This window comes from Monodelphis domestica, chromosome 7 (genome assembly GCF_027887165.1).
Source record: "Monodelphis domestica isolate mMonDom1 chromosome 7, mMonDom1.pri, whole genome shotgun sequence".
Taxonomy (NCBI): Eukaryota; Metazoa; Chordata; class Mammalia; order Didelphimorphia; family Didelphidae; genus Monodelphis; species Monodelphis domestica.
In genome coordinates, this window is record NC_077233.1 from 152,714,154 (window position 1) to 152,734,881 (window position 20,728).

General features: G+C 37.4%; 1 protein-coding gene across 1 annotated transcript in view; it reads left to right on the top strand.

Annotated features, from left to right (window-relative positions):
- The window catches only part of ABCA1 (ATP binding cassette subfamily A member 1), a 152,507-nt gene that overhangs the window by 23,169 nt on the left and 108,610 nt on the right, over nt 1-20,728 (top strand). Inside the window, exons 2-3 of the mRNA XM_007499025.2 lie at nt 3,024-3,184; nt 16,487-16,580. Coding sequence (XP_007499087.1) covers nt 3,119-3,184; nt 16,487-16,580 — 160 coding nt within the window. The 5' untranslated portion in view covers nt 3,024-3,118. The remainder of the gene's footprint in view (nt 1-3,023; nt 3,185-16,486; nt 16,581-20,728) is intronic.

The window sequence follows — 20,728 nt, forward strand, 5'->3', positions numbered from 1 at the left end:
GAATGATTTCTTGGGTTCCCGAGTATGATGGGTAAGGCCATGCAAAACTCCTACTATGTTAAATCTTTCCCAACAAAGAAAAACAGCACTTTCCAACAAGTAACTGGAATTGCTTTATAAGAGGTGGAATTGAGTTACTAGCCTTGGGAATGTTGGGAAAGAAGACATACAGTACCAGCTTTCTCCCCTCCCTTCTGTTTGTTTATTTGTTCATTTGCTCTCTTGGAAAACTGATGTGGAAATCCCTCATTGGCCTTCGTTACTCAAACCTTCAGCCTTTTTGCTGCCGCCCCTTCTCTTTGCCGTTTTCCTCTGTACTGATTTGCTACCTCCCAGGATGGTGTGAGAGACCATGTCCAATAGATGAGGATGACTTTGAGGGGAGAGTTACTCTTCCTGACTTTCCAGGCAAGTCTCTGAGCCAGGTCAGGGCTGTGAGTCCCATATGCTCTGATTTTATCTTCTCAGCAGAAAAGAGAATTTTTTTTTCCCTGTGTAAGCAAGGAGAATATGGAATGGAAAGAGATCCCTCCTGTTTAGAGAGTTGTCAATCCTCCTTAATCCTTCAAGGATTGATGGTTCCCTCAAGTACTGCCTATGTTTGAGAAGATAGTCATTTTGAATTGCTGTGGCTAAATATTTTGTCACCTGACGGCCAGGACTTTAGGAATGCCAGAATACTTCCTCATTCGACAGACACAGCCATAGGCACAGCCTTTCTGTTTTGATTGAGCTTCTCAGAGTTTGTGTTTTACTGGCATAGCTTTTGTATTTCCAAAGTCACATCTTGGCATCAGAGTAGGACTTCGGTAAAGGGCATTATTATTGCATTTTTGAAAGACACTGACCAAGAAGAGCCTTGTTTATTTTCTTCTCATCATATTTGCCATGCCAACCTTGGCTGTCCTTTCTCAAAGCTCTTAGCACAGTGCCTGGCACAAAGTAAGTGCTTGATAAATGTTTCTTGTCCATCAGTTTGTTTAATCTAGCCATCTCACTATTTCTATCTCCTCTGGGGGAGAATGAGATTTGCATTTATATATTTGGGATTACCTCAAGGGGCCATCATCCTTGGTCAGTAGATAGCACAATTTTCTTCCTTCCTTGTCCATTCATGCATTTTAGAAGCCTGAGACTCAGTTGAATGCAATAATAGGTTAAAAGGAAGGTAAGGCTATTTTTCTTCTCAGGGAGGACACACTGTCAAATAGACTGTCACCAAATTAGGGAGATAAAAAAAAAAGCAGCTCAAAATCCATCATAAATAGTGTGTTTCTGTTAAATGTTGCTGTAGGCACCTAAATGCATTCAATTGACTTCTAAAAGCACCTCACTGGTGTCTAAAAATGGCTTATCAATTAGGAGAGTCTGACTAATGGGCCTGCACTATGGTTTCCTTCTTAGAGAGCCTGTCTTCCCCAGCTCCTACATTCTAAGTAGTGTTCCTTACAGAACTTCATCGAATGGGACTCAAAAGCCCCATTATTCTGAAGCCATTTAGCTTTTAAACTTTTTTTTTTTTTAACAATGGAGTATAATCAGATAGAGCATTAATTGGCTTTCTTCCTTCTTTTCCATTTTTAAGGATTCTTTGAAATTTGAAATCTTTGAAATTCTTTGAAATTTGAAAATGCCTCTTTGAAATTAGCTAGGTTAGTGAGTTAAAATAATAAATAATAGTAAAATTCCTAATAAAATGCAGTTAAGAGCAATAAATATAAGACTACAAAGACATCTGGAAGGCCTTTATGGAAAAAAAAAACACACGAAGGGGAAAAACTCAGAACCAGAAGAGTCCTAGCACAAATTGTAACCATATCAAGAGGAAAAATGAATGAGAATGATTAGGTGATAATCTTGACAAGAACTGAGAGAGAGTGAAAAATTGTTCTGATGCTTCATATGTTGAAATGAATTAAATACTTAAATTTGTTTGGACTTTTGATTTCACCAATGTAGGAAACCCTCCTGGTGAGGAAACTCTATATCAATGTGTATTTGTGACCATTCTGCTACTTACTGTCTTAAAGAATTATCTGGATACTGAGAGATTAAATGGCTTGGCCACACTAGGCAGGATTACTTTCTGGAACTGGGATCATAGATTATTAGAGCTGAAAGGAACTTCAGAGGTCAATTCCAGCCTCCTCATTTTACAGATTAGGAAGCTGAGGCCCTGGGCATTGAAGGACTTGATCAAAGTCACATCACTACTAAGTGTCAGAGGGCAGATAGGAACCTAGGTCTTCTAATCCTAGAGTGAAGGCTCATTCTGCCTCCTGAGCAAGTTTAGTTGGTTGTGTGGGTATTAAATTCTTAATAAACCATTTAATTTTTTTTGGGGGGGGAAGCAAATACAGCTTTCCACATTTCTATAGCTCAGGTATTTTTGTTAATGCTGTTAACTGTTTCTCTGAATCATGAGGAATCTTTTATCTTAGAAATCATACTCACCCTGGCTCTGTCCCTCCACATTCCTTTTCTTCTTTTCCCTTACCCCTTTCCTTCCCTGTGATTTTCCCCCAGAACCCCCAATGCAGATCTATTTCTTCTTTGTGAGTTATATATTGTCTTGCATAGTCAAATAGGGTGCCTAGAGCGACATAGCCTAAATGAGTGACTCCTTATCTACTACTATACTTGCTATATGCTCATTTTACCAAATCATGGTTGTTTATAGTCCTAAGCCCAAGTATATTTTTATTAGTTATTTTTCATTTAAAATCAAAAATACATTTTTAGGTATTTTCATTACTTTTGTCCATTATCTCTTTTTATTTTTACTTATTATTATTTATAATTACATTTTGAAAATATCTATATTAGAATAAATAAGATGATATTGAAAGCATTGTTTTGTCCTGATATTTATTACTGAAAGTTGAGAGTTTGTGGCTATTTAAATAGCTATCTTAGCTAAGACTGTGGAATTGGAAGTCTCAGGGAAAGAGCTGAGGAAACAGACCTTATGGGGGTGCACGTTTGCTAAAATGACTTAGACACTCTCCTGTTTTATCTTCCAGTTAATGACCAGCCACGGTGTCCTTGCCCAGTGCTGCCTCTGCTCCCTCCACTATCTGCTGGACTGAGGGGAGCTGTGGGTGCATGCTGAGGAGAGATGGCCTTTTGGTCTCAGCTGGGACTGCTGCTTTGGAAGAACTTTACTTTCCGAAGAAGGCAAACAGTAAGCATCTATTTGTTTCTCTCTTTGGGGTTTTTTCCCTCAGTGTGTTTCCCCAGAAGAAACATAAGCTTGTAGAAATATGGATTAAGAACCAATTGGGACTTGAGAAATAATTGAGTTGGACTTCCTTATTTTCTACTTATTTTATAGCTATGAAAACAAGCCCAGAAACATTAAGTAATATGCCTAAGGTCACATAGCTAGAAAATGACAGTTTAAAAACAATTTTTTTTAATGTGTGGATGAGATGAGTTCCTCTTGTGCTTTCCTGAGTAATCACTGGTAAGTCTCATTCTTGTTGGTCAATAGAACATGGACATCTCTGGCTACAGAAATTGAGATGAGCTTGCCACAGGCTCCTCATTACAGGTTTTGAAATTGGCCATTGCTGAAGCATACATTTCCCTGCTAGTAAGTGGTTATTTCTAGGCCAGTTGTGTTTGTTAAAAGTAGTGGAACCGTATCTATGCACCCTACTCCTTCGTTTTCTACTTGCTCCTGGGTGCTAAGGCTGGGTGCAATGTTTCTTTGAGATGTTGGCACAGTGGTTTTTGACACTGGCTTCTAAAATATCAAAGGGCACTGGAAGGGGCATTGGACACTGTCTAATCCAGTCCCCTCATTTTAATGGTGAGAAAATGAGTCCTAAGGAGGTTCCATGACTTGGTCATTCCTAGTAGCAGAGTTATTGAGACTAAATCCTAGGTCTCTTGTCTTAATTTACTGCTTTTTCTCTTTACTAAGTCTGTTGCTTTTTCTAATATGTCATACTGATGTTCTGTCCACCTTCAGTCTTTCCTGTTTCTGTGTCTATCATCAGTATCTTGGCTCTAAACCTTGGAGTCATCATTGGCTCTTTCCTTTTCTGTCATATCTAGTCATGTCTTTGTCTATTCACCTGTCAAATTGTCTTCTTTTTTCTCCATTTTTTTCCATCTCCATACATTTTTTTCTCCATCTCCATATTTTTTTCTCCATTTTTATTGTCACTCCCCTCTTTCTAGTCTTCCTCACATAGTACCTATTAGTCCCTATTCAGTTGTGTCTGGCTTTTTATGATCCCATTTGGAGTTTTCTTGGCAGAGATACTGGAGTAGTTTGCCATTTCCTTCTCCAGCCCATTTTACAGATGAGGAAACTGAGGCAAACAGGATTAAATGATTTGTCTGGGGTCATAGCCACTAAGTGGCTGAAGCCAGATTTGAACTCATAAAGATGAATCTTTTTATTCCTAGCCCAATGCTTCATCAACTGGACCACCTAGCTGCTTGTACCTGCACCTGCACCATAGTACCTGCACCATTACTAATGACCTTTTAGTTCGCAGAAAAGCTCTTAGAACTAGTCCTCTTAAAACATAACTTTGCACAAACAGGATTTAGATATGGAAAGGATCTTAGTGATAATCTATACCATCTTCCTCTTTTTACAGATAAGAAAACTGAAGTTTTTAAAGCTAAATGAGTGGTCTAAGGTTACATACATAGCAAAAAATGCAGCTAGAATTTGAAGCCAGATCCTCTGAACACAAATGTAGTGCTTTTGCACTGATTCACAGGCTCATTCAAAACCTTTTAATGGCTCATGATAAAGTCTGTAATCTTGTTTCTGCCTACTTTTCCAAATGGATTTCTCATAGCATTCTACACAAACCCTTTACTTATCACCAGACTTATCTATTCCTTGTTCTCAAGAACTTTTGCTTATACCTTAATTCCTTTTTTTTTTTTTACCTATTTCATATTTATTTTTTCCTGGAGATCTAGGTCAGGCTTTACTTACTATGGATAACTTGACCCAATTCATGTTTCCTCTGCTAAATTGTAAAGTCCATGAGTTTTTTCTCTCTTTCCCTCCCTAGTCCCTAGTTTAATGCCCCACACTTCCAGGTGGTTGCATAAGCATTTGCTGAGGATGAGGCAGCTAGGGGAGCTAGTAGATAGAGCACTGCCCCTGTGGTTAGGAAAATCTGAGGTGACATCCGTCTCAGCTGCTGGGTGACCTGGACAGGTCATTTAACCTCATTGAGTTTCAGTTTCCTGGTCTATAAAATAAAGGAGTTGGACTTCCTGACCTCTAAGATCCCTCTAGTTTTAAATCTATGATGCTATATTCCAGAATCATGTTAAAACAGGGTTATTCCATGGATTCACATTTATATATATACACACACTCACACACATACACACATCATGGGTTCTATATTATCTTAGTTAATAGAACAGCTCTATATGAAAAAGCTTTAAAGTAATAATATCTAGCATTTATGTATTATTTTAAGATTCACAAAGCACTCTACATACACTAACTCATTTGATCCTCACAAGTCTCTGAAGTGGCTGTTATTATCTCAGTTTTACAGATGGAAAAATGGATGGTGAGAGGGTTTAAGTGAGTCGTCTAGAGTCACAGAGCTAGGAGTGGCTGAGGCAGGATTTGAACTTAGATCTTCTTGACTTCTATTGCAGTGGCTTCTCCACTGCCCCACTTATATAGCACTTATTATCCAGAACACAACTGCTAATTACCTCTCTCTTCAACACAGAACATTAGTATTATCACCTTATTTTATACTCACAAGATATATTCATCCCCTTTTAGCAGTGTCCCAAGAATCATGAGTTCTTTTTGGATTCTCTATGAAGTGACTATTACTAATTTCCATTGAAAATGGGATACAAAATATAGACAAGATGATGTCTGCCCTGGAGGGTCTCCTGCTCTGGATGTCCTGAGACCCTGATGAAGGCTTTACAGAGGAAATGGTTCCAGAAAAGAGAGGTAGAGAGGCAGGAGACACGGGGCTTGTGTAACATAGGAACAAACTTTTTGCCAAGTGTATTGTACTCCAGGAAGGCAATTCTGCCATTTTATCTTGGACAAAGCAGTGTCAAACTATAGTACTCCTGTGTATTAATTAGAATTTTGAACTCTTGGACTTCATCCCCCAAAAGTCCTTCATTATTTCCCAGAATTCCTCTCCTCTCTCCACCACGTTGCATGGTCATATTTGTATATAGTTCAGTGTCTCTGCCCTCTTTCTCTCTTCTTTCTCCAGATCACAGTTGAGTTAGGCAGGTTTTGCTCTAGCTTTTTATTTCAAGTTGTTATTAATAAATCTTATAAATATAATACTTGAATTATCATATATTAATTTTAATTATCACAGTTGCAATGTCATGGAATATTAGACGAATCTTCTTGAGTTCAGATCTGGCTTTGGATATTTGCTAGCTGTGTGACTCTGGACAGGTCACTTAACCCTATGTGCCTCAGTTTCCTCATCTGTAAAATGAACTGGAGAAGGAACCTCTCTAGAATATTTACCTACAAAACCCTAAATGGGATCATGAAGAGTTGGACATGACTGAAAAACAACTGAACAGCAAAAATAAAGGAGTAGAACAGAAAGGAATCTTACCTTCCAGGCTCTCTATTTTCCACTAGCCTAGCTAAATGATACCTCTTGTATCATCTTTTCTTAGCTTAATAGTGGTCTTGTTATAGAGTGGGTATCTCTGTAGGCCCCTGTGTATTGAATGACAGTTTTTGAAAGAACTGAAGCATCATGGTGCCATGGAAAGGGACAGGAGGCTTAAATTCTGGTTGAATCTTTGTCCAGTGACTACCCTGTTGGGCCTCAGTTTCCTTCTCAATCAAATAGAGACCTTATATTCCCGAGGGCAGGGACTGTTTCACTTTTGTATTTGAATCTCTAGTATAGACCCCAAGACCTTGTACTCACTTAATAAATGCTTCTTAGTTGATTGATGGAAGTTATTTCAATTGTATTTTTTTCATTTTAATTTCATATTTCAATTGTATCTTTTCATTAAAATAATGCATAGACTTTTTAATTTGTATTTCAATTTTCATTTCAATTATATTTCATTTGTATCTTTTCATTAAACCAAATAATGCATAGAATACTGAATTTGGAGTCAGGAATACTTAGAAGTCCTAATTTGACCAGAGATATTTAATAATGACCACAAGGAAAGTCACTTCATCTCTCTGAACCTTAGGTAACCCTAAAAACTTATCTGGTAAATTATCAATAGCTTGGCAATCTTTATTGGTTGAGGGACTTCTCATAACTAAGAAAATCATTTTGTTGACATGAAGGCTAAGTATCCCAAAGTTTTAGAGGACAGAATATAGCTGCCAAAGGGCTGTCTGTTGACCAGTCAGTAAATTCCAGGGGCTCCCTATCATCTCTAGGATCAAATATAAAATCTATTTTTTTGTTATTAAAAGCCCTTCATTAATTTGCCCCTCCTGCCTTTCCAGTTTTTTATACCCCTCTCACCCTCTCTTCTCCAACTCTTCCTGTACCTTCTAGTCCATTGATGTTGGCTTTCTTGCTATTCTTTAAACAAGACACTCAATTTTTCTACCCTGGCCCTTTTCATTGGCTTTTCTCCATGCCTGGAATTCTCTGCCTCCTCATCTCCACCTCATAGTTTCTTTGGTTTCCATTCAAGATCTACTTTCAATCCCATCTTCTATAGAAAATCTGCTGATCTTCCTTAATTCTAGTGTCTTCCCCCTGTTGCTCATTTCTAATTTATCCTGTATATATCCAGTGTGTACATGACTGTTTACAGATTGTCTCCTCTATTCAGACTGAGTTCTTTGAGAGCAGATATGGTCTTCTGGCTTTCTTTGTATCTCCAGTGCTAAACACATAATGCTTGGCAGAGAATAGATACGTAATAAATATTTACTGACTGAATGTTCACCCAGTGGACCCAGAACATATAAAGTTACACCTGGACTGAAAGTGATCATGAATGCTAGCAGTGACTGTTAACCTCTCAGCTTTTCAGTGGATGGAGGAAAAAAGGGAAAACTGGCCTGAATTTTGGATACCCTATAAATCTTCTGGGGCTATCTTTGAGCCATTTCATTAGCTTGCCAAGCAGGGCCAACTCTCCCTATTTGTAGTGGGTCCTTTCAAAGAGATAGAGGGTTTGTAATTGTTTTAATGACTCATTAGTTACTTTTCAGGGAAGGTCTCTGTAGGAAGACTTTAATTACTTTCTTCTGCTTTCTTCCCCAAGGCTTAGTAACCTGCTAATAATGATTACTATATGAGCCATGAGCTGTGGTGCCAGGAGGAGAAGAGATTCAATTAAAAAGCCCTAAGTAGCCTGCTATTCATGGTACCGATGCTTTCCTTGGAGGAGCTATTTTATAGGGTTTGGAGAGGGAAGAGATCTTTGGGGTTATGGATGGTTTAACCCCTTCATTTCATAGAGGTGGAGACTGAGACCCAGGGAAGTGAGCCTGTTTGCCCAAAATTGCACAGATAATTGAGTGGCAGAGCTGGAATTTGAACCTTAAACTTCTGAATCCAAATTCTGAGTCTTTTCCATTTCCCCAGGGTCAGATTATTGTTCAGTTATGGGTTTCTGGGGGGGAATATTCCCTGTTTTGTATTCTGAGACTCGAGGGGGGGTCACTAGTAAGTAGAAGTTTCAGTTTCTGGGCCTTCCTCCCAATCCCCTTTTAAGGAAAAAGTGTATTCAAATCGCAATTGTGAAATTTGGGTGCAAAGCTCAGTTTGGGTTCAGAGTAATTGCTCACATATAGGGCCAGAAGCCATCCAGCACAATTTTGATTTTAGTGAGAGTGGTCAAATCTCCTTTTCTGCTTTTAGGCAGTTAAAAAATTGGTGAGAATTGAAGACTCAAAACAGTCTTGTTTGCCATGGGTAGGAATTGGGAAGTAATATGGCGGGCGTATCAATATGGAGTTCTGGATTTGGTATCTGCACAGCCCTGGGTTCTGTGCAGCCTTGGGCAAATCATTTAATTAATTGAGTTGAAGTTTACCCTTGTTGAAACTGGATTAGGGATTGAATTTGTGATTTCATGGTTCCAGGATAGTGATTTTACAACTTTTTGGTCCCAGGACCTTTTACATGCTTAAAAATTATTAAGGATCCCAAAGAGTTTTTGTTTATGTGGGTTCTGTAGATTGATATTTATCTTATTAAAATTTTAGTATTATTATGAGAAGAGTTTTGACCTAGAGGATCAGCTGAAATGACACTTTGAGAACTTCTGGTTTGGGGAACTTTTAGGGAAGGACATTCCTTCTACCAATGCTGGCTGGTAACTTCTCTGCAATTTAAAGTCCTAGTAAATTGCCTATAGCCCTGAGAAGTTGAATGATTTGCCCTGGGACTCAGAGCTAATATAGGTCGTAGACAGGACTCAAACCCCTGCCTTTGAGTCTCCCCTTTCATCCATGATGCCTTACTTTTAGAGTTTGAAATACTAATATTCAATATACTCTCTACTTCATGGGGATGGAGGTTGTGAGAAAGGTCTTTTGTAGTCCTTTAAGCACTATAAGAATGTCAGTTATTTTTTCCTCATCTATAAAATGCTTGTACTACTTTATCATAGGGATATTATGAAAAATATTTAAAATATTATATAAATGTGAATCTTAATTTTTTTCCTCATCTATAAAATGATGGTGAGGAAAATGATTTTTCTCCACCTTCCTAGGTGTTATCTTCCTTCATTAGAATATAAGTACCTTGAGGGGAAGGACTTTCTTGACTGCTTCTTTTATATCCTTAGCACTTAGCTCAGAGCTTGACATATAGTAAACACTAAATATTCTATTTAAAGTGCAATATAAAAATAAAATATTGTTGTTAGCAGGGACAGTGTATGGACATCTAGTGGGGCGGTAGGTAAGTGGTGTAGTGAATAGAGCACCAGAAAACCACCAACCAGGAAGGACCTGAGAGTCAGCCTTAGACACTAGTTTTATGACCCTAGACATGTCACTTAACCCCTTTGCTTTAGTATCCTTGTCTGTAAAATGAGCCAGCAAGGAAAGTGGCAAACCACTCTAGTATCTTTGCCAAGAAATCTCCAAATGAGGTCATGAAGAATAGAATTCAACTGAAAAGACTGAACAATAAAAAAATGGACATCGAGTTCCTTTGCTTTCATTATCATAAATAATACCAAATAGATCCTTTTACTCTCTCTTTTCTACTTTCTTCTTTAAGAAAGGTTTAAAAATGAGTTCAAGGGTTATGCCTATAAAATGAATTTTTAAATAGTTACAATTCTCATTTTTCTTTATAAAAGTACCTTTCCTAAATTATCTGATGGCCTGCCAGCCCTTAGGTTCTTAGAGATTATGCCTTTAAATACTGTGTTGGGTGCTATCAGGCTTCAAAGCCTTCAAGTACAGATGTGGAAATGGATTGTATGTCTGTCATCTGAGAAGTAGCTGTGTTCTCAGAATGCTTTACTGACCATCTAAGGACCTAACAACTTAATTATAGTCTATAATAAACTTAGAGGGAAGGGACATTTAAATTATATGATCTATTTCCCATTTTTTATATATCATATCTTTTTGAAACTAAACATTAAGCTGTCAAATTGGTGTGATAGAAAGAACACTGGAGAGGGAATTAGGAAATCAGAGTTCTCATCTAGGCTTTGTCACTAACTACTTTTGAAACTGAGTCATTAAGCCTCAGTTTCCTCTCTGTAAAGGAATTGGACCAAGGGTTCTCTAAGATTTTTTTTATAGCTCAAAAGGACTTTCATGATTTGAATGTTTTCCAGAGACTTGCCTGTTTCATGGAAGTTCATGATAATTTAAAAAAATACTTCTCAATCAGTGGAATTTTTGGTGAGCTAGGCAATATACTAGGAAACGTGTTTTGGAAATTTCAAGTTTGTGAGTTTTTAAAAAAGTAAGGGAAGGTAGCAGAGCATGTTCACTTTCCTATTTATTTGGAGATGACTGTATTAACCTCTAATATCAGTAGAATATGAACACTGGATATTTTTTCCACCAATGGAGATTAATTTTTACTGAACCACTCACATCTCCACTCACTGACCAAATCCCCCCCCCCCTTTTTTTTTTCATGTGGCTGACTATAATTGGAGGTATAGTCTGGTTGAGGAAACAAATTTTTGTTTTGCTGTTTTTTTTTTTTTGGTTGTTAAAAATAGTTGTGACAGGGTACCATTTCCTTTCCTTTCTGTGTTAAGTTTGGCAATTCTTGAACTGTGATCTAACAAAAGCAAAAACAGGCTTGTCAATTCCATCTTCAGACCTTTTGTTTGGTCTTTGTGATGATTCTGATGAGGATACCTTTTGAAAAGAACCCCACCCCTCAATCTCTCTTCTGTCCCTTTTATCTCATCCATGCCTCTTTCCCTAGTTAATCAAAATTTAAAGTGGGGATATATGAGAATGATATTAAAGGTTTATGAAAATAAGACTTGCAGTTTTTCCTAAATTGCTTATATGGATTTTTCTATTACTCTGAATTAGAAAAAAAAATTAGAAACTGGTTCTTTACTTAGAAATTTTACTAAAAGCTGGAAAATGTTGACAATGAAAAGATCCAAAATAGCGGTTCTTACAGAAAATAAACACATACTTTGAGAGTTGCTTATTGAAAAACAAATTCCTAGACTTTCCCTCCCACTCTGGAAACTAGTTTTATATGTTGCATGTCAATAGCTAATTTTAGAGTTTCAGGATTTAAGCAAACAGGGTAGCTTGGATTCTATCTTGCTTCAGATACAAATCTTACTTCAATAACCTGCATTTGGCAGAGGACATTATGTGTAGTGAGAAGGAGTTCCAGAGGCAATTTTTTCCCAATGTTATATATAATCTGTCAGCAGTGGAGGCAGGTTAACCAATAGTCCCAACTTGTAGGGCTGAAAATAGGGACGATTTATGAAGAGCCCTAAAACTGTAAAGTGCCTGAGGACATGGAATCATTTTAGATAAATCTAAAATCCCAATTTTAGCAAGCACTATTGATTGAATGAGTATAAAGATTAACCTTTCTTTGTTTCCCCATTTAAAAATTGAGTCCTTTCAATCCCAAATACCTCAGTGAAATTGTTAAAAAAAAAAAGTTCTCTCTCCAAAACTTTACCCTCAGGAAGGTACTTAGCTTGTACCCTGGAGGTCTTTCTTTCTTTCCTGGGTCTCCCAAGAAAGCCAAGGACTTGGATGTTAACATTTCTTTGGGTCATAGATTCTCTTTGACAGTCCAGTGAAGCCTGTGGACCTCTTCTGAAAAATATTTTTAAGTACATTAAATAAATCACAAATAGTTATAAAAAACCCACTAATTACATTGAAATAAAGATGTATTCTCATCGAAGTTCCTGGACTCCCTGAAATCTATCCATGGATTCTCAGGAGGTCCATGGCCACCAGGTGATAAAACCCTTGCTTTAAATCTCTATCTGAATAGCTATCTCCAAATACATTTGCATTCTGCCTTAAAAAGCTTTTTGGCCAAATTCTGTAGCTTGTAATAATAACTCATAGTTATACAGTGCTTTAATGGTTGCAGAGCATTTTCATCAGAGCAGCTCTGTGAGGTAAGTGATGAAAATATTATTAGTTCCATTTTATAGGTGAGAAAACAAACCTAGTATTTCTGTGACTTCTTCAAAGTCACAGAGTTTTCAGAGCAACCCAGATCTCTCCTTCCTCCAAGGCCAGCCCATCTTCCTCTTTATTCTCAAATCCAGAGTTTGGTATCTTGTTCATGACAAAGATGGCAGAAAAAAGGAAGCTATTGTTGATTATTTGAGGAGAGGCCCATTTTTTAAAAACCCTTACCTTCTGTCTTGATTCAAAACTAAGCATTAGTTCCAAAGCAGAAGAATGCTAAGGGCTAGACAATTGGGGTGGGTTAAGTGACTTGCCCAGAGTTATTCATCTAGGAAGTGTCTGAGGTCAGATTTGAACCCAGGACCTCCCATCTCCAGGCCTGGCTTTCTATACACTGAGCCACCTAAGCATCCTGAGAGGTCTACTCTTAATTGGCTTTCCCAGAGTTCTTTCTCCTCTCTTGATAGCATCTATTTCAGACAACCTGGTACACAGGTAGTTTCAGTTTGAATCCTTTGGGATCTCAGTTGTAATTGTCAATAACATATATGTACCAGGTGCCTACCATGTGACCAGTTCTGGGCTAAGCACTGAAGAAGGCTGAAAAGCATACATGGTGCTCCTTGTACCAAAGATTTAAGATCTTTTGGGGAAGTAAGGTAATTCCAATGTGATTTAGAAAACAAATGCTTAAAATTTTTTTTTAAAATAGAAAAACAGAAAAGGAGAAAAGGAGGAGAGATTGAGAGGATATTCTCCGGTTCGTCATATTTCTTCATGTAAATTAGCTTTTTCTTCGGGAAACCAGTCCAAACTTTTCAGGGATAACAGGTCCTGTCTAGCATATTGGAGGTATATTTTCCAGAATGACAGCCAACGCCTAACTATTCAGTAGAGACTAATTATTCAGACCATGAATTAGTGAATCTGCTTTTATCTGCTCCTCTTTCTTTTACCCATTACCTACCTTTGGTCTTTTTCACTATTTGTTAATATATCATTCCATGGACTGAATCAGAGACAAAAGGTGAAAATCAAATAATTTATTCATCCACATTGTTTGTGTCTCTGGGAAAATGTTTGGCATTTGGAGAAGCTAGAGCAGAGCTAGGACTAGGGTCTGGGTGGGGCTTGTCTGAATGGATGGATGCAGGGCAGAAATGGGGAATCAGAGGATCATAAACAGAGCTATAAGGGACCTAAAAAGTCATCCTGTCCAATATCCTTTTCCTTTTTTTTTTTAATTTTTATTTGGTCATTTCCAAACATTATTCATTGGAAACAAAGATCATTTTCTTTTCTTCCTTCCCCTCCCTCCCACCACCTCTCCCATAGCCCACGTGCAATTCCACTGGGTATCACATGTGTTCTTGATTCAAACCCATTTCCATGTTGTTGGTATTTGCATTAGAGTGTTCATTTAGAGTCTCTCCTCAGTCATATCCCCTCCACCCCTGTAGTCAAGCAGTTGCTTTTCATCGGTATTTTTACCCCCACAGTTTATCTTCTGCTTGTGGATAGTGTTTTTTAGATCCCTGCAGATTGTTCAGGGACATTGCATTGCCACTAATGGAGAAGTCCATTACGTTTGATTGTACCACAGTGTATCAGTCTCTGTGTACAATGTTCTCCTGGTTCTGCTCCTCTCGCTCTGCATCACTTCCTGGAGGTTGTTCCAGTCTCCATGGAATTCCTCCACTTTATTATTCCTTTTAGCACAATAGTATTCCATCACCAACATATACCACAATTTGCTCAGCCATTCCCCAATTGAAGGGCATCCCCTCGTTTTCCAATTTTTGGCCACCACAAAGAGTGCAGCTATGAATATTCTTGTACAAGTCTTTTTCCTTATTATCTCTTTGGGGTACAAGCCCAGTAGTGCTATGAATGGATCAAAGGGCTGACAGTCTTTTATCATCCTTTGGGCATAGTTCCAAATTGCCCTCCAGAATGGTTGGATCAATTCACAACTCCACCAGCAATGAATTAGTGTCCCAACTTTTCCACATCCCCTCCAGCATTCATTACTTTCCATAGCTGTCATGTTAGCCAATCTGCTAGGTGTGAGGTGATACCTCAGAGTTGTTTTGATTTGCATCTCTCTGATTATAAGAGATGTAGAACACTTTTTCATGTGCTTATTAATAGTTTTGATTTCTTTGGCTGAGAACTGCCTGTTCATGTCGCTTGCCCATTTATCAATTGGAGAATGGCTTGATATTTTGTACAATTGATTTAGCTCTTTGTAAATTTGAGTAATTAAACCTTTGTCAGAGGTTTTTATGAAGATTGTTTCCCAGTTTGTTGCTACCCTTCTGATTTTTAGTTACATTGGTTTTGTTTGTACAAAAACTTTTTAATTTGATGTAGTCAAAATTATTTATTTTACATTTTGTGACCCAATATCCTTTTCATAGACATGAGGAAAATAAATTCTCAGAAGGTTAATTGACTCCCCCATGGATAGACAAGTATTAGGTGACAAGAGACAGGATTCTAATTCAAATGCTCTTGACATCAGAATCCAGGCTCTTTCCACTGGGCCATGTTGCCTCTAATGTATGGGTCAGCATTATCATCTTTTGTATTAGTGTTTAATTAAGTCAATTATACCTGTTGGCTTCATTTTGTCAGTTTTGGCCACAGATCTGCTTTCCCACTGAAAGATCTCTAGTAGGTTAGTGAAGTATGACTTCCTTTTGCAGAAACCATGCAGCCTTTAACCCCAATTCTTGGGTTTTTTGCTTGCTTATGTGGTGGTTGTCCTTTGCACTTTCAAGGATCAAAATTACTTCATTCTGCCAGGATCAATGTACAGTGTGTCTGACTGGCTGATCAGAGCAATATGAGCTCAGAAGGCTTCTACCACAAGTTGGGTACAAATAGCCCATGTGAAATCTTGCTTATGTATATGATGGTCTAGAACCTTGTGGGCTGTGATAGATATGAGGAGTCCTCAAGCCCTTCTTGGGCTTATCCTAAGCCTGATTGAAACCATTTTCTATGAGAAGGAGCTGCTTTCAGATTATGCAAGAACTTCAGTTGAACTAGAATCCTAGAATACTAGAATCCTGTGGATTTCAATTATCTTTCCTCTACCATGGAGGATCAGAAATTGATGGGGCATTGTGTGGGCATCTTAGTTGTGTTTGTAGCAATTTTTTGCACTGATGCTCCTTTTTTAGTCTAGCTCCCAACTTTACCTTGTTATGGACTGTAGAAAATTGTTTTTCTTTTTTGAGATACTAATGTCATGGATAAGTGGTTGGAAAATACAGTTTTCAAAAGAAGAATCGAAGCTTATTGGTGATCATATGAAACCATGTTCCATATTTCTAATAGTAAACCCATCTCAAATAAAAAGCCTTGAGATTTTACTTTATAGCATGCAAATTGGCAGATGATAAATGGAAATAGGTAAGTATTGGAAGGGCTGTAAGAAGACAAGGACACATATAATTGATGCAACTATGAATTTGTCCAACCATTTTGGATATCATTTGGAGATTTTGTCATTAAACTGTCTATATATTTAAGTGTAGTGATTTAACTATTGACCAAATATAGAAGGATGTCAAAGATGAGGAAAGGGGAAATTCTAAAATATGTCATCAGTATTTATAGCAGTTCTTTTGTGATAGCAAGAAACTGGAAATAATGAGTATCCGTTAATTGGGAAATGGCTGAGAAAAAGTGGTATGTGAACAAAATTATTTTTCATCATCACAAGGTAGGAGATTCAATCTAAAGAGGGGCAAGTTTATTTTCTTGCACGTGTTTTTCTCAGAAATCACTGTGATATAAAGACAAAAGGGAGAAATAACAATATTTTAAGATATTAAAAAAAGAAAAATTAATACCTTGTCTTTTCCCCCTTTTCAGGGTCAGCTATTGTTGGAAGTGGCCTGGCCTCTGTTTATTTTCTTCATATTGATTTCTGTACGACTCAACTATCCACCCTATGAACAACATGAATGTGAGTACTCTCCTTTGAATTTATGCCTGCTGGAAAAAGTAGAATTCTTATTACAGAGAGAGATGATTGCATGTCTAATTGGTAAAATTTAGAAATCTTATTATATAGGGGACTTAATTTTTTCTGGGAGAGTTTAGTTAGGAAACCACCTCCATAGAATTAAAGGTGAAAACCAGAGTTGTATGCCTTTACGGCAATGCATCGACTACACAGAGTCACCAAAAAAATTCTCAAGGAGCATAGCTAAAGGAGATCACATTCCCACTTGAGTTCACTTTTGACCTATTCTGTTGCATGTAAGGTATGTTAATCCCATTCTATCACCCCTGGGTTATTCCTGTTTACATTGGCCAAAAGGTTAGTGATGGAGAAATATTCCAGCTGAGAGGACAAACATTTAAGTAGGAAGTCCACCTCTGATATAACTTCTCTTTCTACTAGGACACATAGAATGCAGACTTTCAGAGATAGAAAGTAATCCCAATTGCCCTTTTTATCTTGATTTGATCCTAGTAACTTCTCTCCCAAATGGCAAAAATTAGATATTTCTAATTTCCCTTTTTATTAAATGTAGAAACATTTTCCCAAATAAAATTTTCTAAATTCAATGGAAAGGAAATAGCAACATTTGGTTTGGTAATGTTGAAAGCAAGATCATTGGGATATAAGATAATACTGCTTGACTGAGGTATAAAAGCTCAAATTTCAAGCAGGTAGTTTTGTTTTGCCATTATTTAAAATATAAAGAACCACAACAAAACATGTTTCCTGGTTGGCTTAAATTCAAATCCGCCATAATATATACTTCTCTAAAAGGCAAATGATGGCTGGATGTGGTGGCACATACCTGTTATCTCTGCCCCTTGGGGAGACTTGAGTTTCAGACCTTTGAGCTACTGTTAGACTAAAGCTGGCCAGGCATTTGCACCAGATCAGATACCAATTTGGTGAGTGCTTGAGAGTAGAGACCCTCCAGGCTGCCCAAGGAAAGGTCAACTCACCTAGGTTGGAAATGGACTAGGTCGAACTTTCTGTGCTCATCTGCAGTGAGATTGTCTGTCAGTAGCCTTTGCTTTTTCAGCCTGTGTAATAAAAATCATGTGCAATAGATACTAATTAAGTATCACATTTCAGAAATTTTATGGCATAGTAGGAAGAGGGTTAGACTTGGAGTCAGGAGAGATCTGAGTTCAAAACTTGCCTTTGATGCTCAGTTTCTTCATCTATAAAACTGAGACTGTAATAGCACTATTAATCCTTCAGGATGTTTGGGAAGCAAGCACTAATATTGAACTGCTATGTAAATATGAATTATTATTTTCTTAGGAAACCAGTGTTAGCTTGCATTATATTTATCTTTAAGGTTTACGAAGTACTTGATGACTTGTGTCATTCTATTTGATCCATAAAACAACCCTGTGGGGCACTTTTTATTATTATCTTCAGTTTATAAATGTTGAAATAGTACCAAAGACATTAAGTGATTTGCTTGAGGTTGCACAATTAGTGTCTCAAGGAAGACTTAAATTCAGGTCTTCTTCACACCAAGTCTCCATGCCATAGTACAAGCTGATTTTTAAGAACTTGGCTACCAGTCAGAGAAGTTGCTTTACTTCCTTCAGGACTTTCCATCCCAATGTTACTTGAGACAAAAGTCACACTTTGTGCCCATTAGTTCTGCTGTTGTTTAGTCATATCTGACTCTTGGTGACCCCATTTGGGATTTTCTTGGCAAATATACTGAGGTAATTTGCCATTTCCTTTTCTAGCTCATTTTATAGGTAGGAGAGCTGAGGCAAACAGGGTTAAGTGGCTTTACCCAGAGTCACACAGCTAATAAGTGGTCGAGGCCAGATTTGAACTATAGAACATGAATTGTCTTGACTCCAGGCCTGGTACTCTATCCATTGTGCCATCTAGCTGCCCTGTGCCCATTGGTTCTGAAGTGCCATTTATAGTTTTAATAGAACCAGTTTCTTTCTTGGTAGGCAAAATATCAGTTCAGGTTATCTAAACACTCTGATCAGGAGCAGCTGACTTCAGTTGAATTTCTTGTTTGGTTTTCCTTTAACTGATTATGGGGAGATTAAGCAGTTGACCTGAGTCAATGTTCAACTCAACTAAATCCCTGTTGGGTATAAATGATCACAGGGATCTCCTAAGAATTATGTTTTTCCACATAAATGGTTAGGGTGATAACTTCCTTTAGGGAGTACCATGAGATGGCAAGAGATAATTTTTCAGAGATGAGGGATGAAATGATAGGATGCAAATTAAGAAGGAAATAAAGTGATTATTTATCTCACATAAACCCATAGCCAGGGGCACAGAAGCATTTCAGATCTCACAGGTTTTTTGTGTAGGAACCTTTTATTTTTAGGGAATTAGGTAGTAGTTAAAAGATGGAGGAAGAAAAGAAGTTGCCAAAAAAAAAAGATTAGGTAGGCACAGTACTATTTTTAACAAGTTTGGAAAGACAACAGTCTCCTCCTTTAAACTGAACTGATATCTTGGTTTATAGATTTGGCCACTGCCTTTTTCCTAAAGCTTGTCCAAACAGCTCTAGAAATTAGGGATTTTCTGGTTATTGTTTCCTCACTTGCTTGACTATAATTTGTACCACTTATATGGCACCACATACTACCTACTACTTTTTTGTTGATGACGTTATACAGCTTTGTATTCTTTAAAACATCTAACAGGGACCTTGAAGATGATCTTGTTCAACCCACTTATTGTGTAGTTGAAATTATGGCTAAAGGAACTTGTTCCAAATCACAAAGGCAGAGCTGAGATTTGAATGCAAGCCTTCTGATTCCAAATTCACCATATAATAATACATCAATATTTGTTAAATGAATAAAGAGCCTAGGAAGTGTGAGACTCTGTGTTAGATGACTCCATCCAGCCAAGAATTGTGCTTCTGATATTGGCATCATGATATCATGGGACAGCAAGGATCTTAAAGGCTAGGCGTCATCCAAAATGTTTCTTAGTTCTTAATAACTTGTTACAGTCTATCATCTGCAAATTTACCTGAAGGCTACTTAAATCTCTTTATGTTTTGGTTTTGCGACAAATTCATAATAATGTAACTTGCTCTTTTGTTCAGGAAACTAGAAAGCCTTAAAATAGCTTAAATCTTTATATAACCATTAACAGCCTGCCATGTAGATAAGTATAGACTATTCACCAATTAGTGGATTTTTAAAAAATCAGCCTGACTTCTAATGAAGTTCGTATACCCCTTTGACAAAGAGTAAAACAGTCGAAAAAGCCATTTACTACTTCTGGTCCACATGAGTATTTATAGCTGGAACCTGTATTAGGTTGTTTTAACCAATAACATTACACAATAACATTGTTAATAATGCATTATCAAACTACACCTTAGAATCACATAGCCTTGCTGTAATATCATTTGCCCAATCGTCCATTTATATTATTGTTCTTAAGGAACTGATTACCCCCAAACATTGTTTCTTTTAATGTCTTGTTTTCATAGAATGGATTCATGATTTTATGTGAGGTAATCCCAAGATCATTATTTGGGCTTAGATGTTCCTCTCTATTTGTAAAGTATTCAGTTTTGGAGGAATCTATTTATTTAATTTCTGCTCTGAATAATATGATAATAGTTGTCAAATTCAAACAACCTGGGGCTTCAGTGCTTTTGGTGAAGGATGAAAGCTAATAAGACTCCCAAAATTAAATCCTTCCCAGACCGTTCTCTACTAGCTGTCAGCTTAATCTTCCTAAGCGATAAGTAGAAACATGCCAGTCCACAATTCACTAAATTCCCAGAACTTCTGATCTCCTCAGATGTAAATATAAAATACTTTTTTTGGCATTTATTGTCTTCATATCCCTTCGTAACCTAGGTGTCCTTCTCCTACCTTTCCAGTCTTCCTATACCTTATTCACCCTTATTTACACAATCCTGTAACACTGGCCCCCTTGCTCTTCCTTGAAGGAGACACTTCCATCTTCTGATTCTGGGCAGCTGCTTTTCATGCCTTGATTTCTCTCCCTTCTCATTTCTACCTCCTGGATGCCTTCAAGTCAAAGCTAAAGTCTTTCTGTCTGCATGAAGCCTTTTTAAATCTCCCTTAATGCTAGGGCTTTCTCTCTGTTAATTATCTCCAATT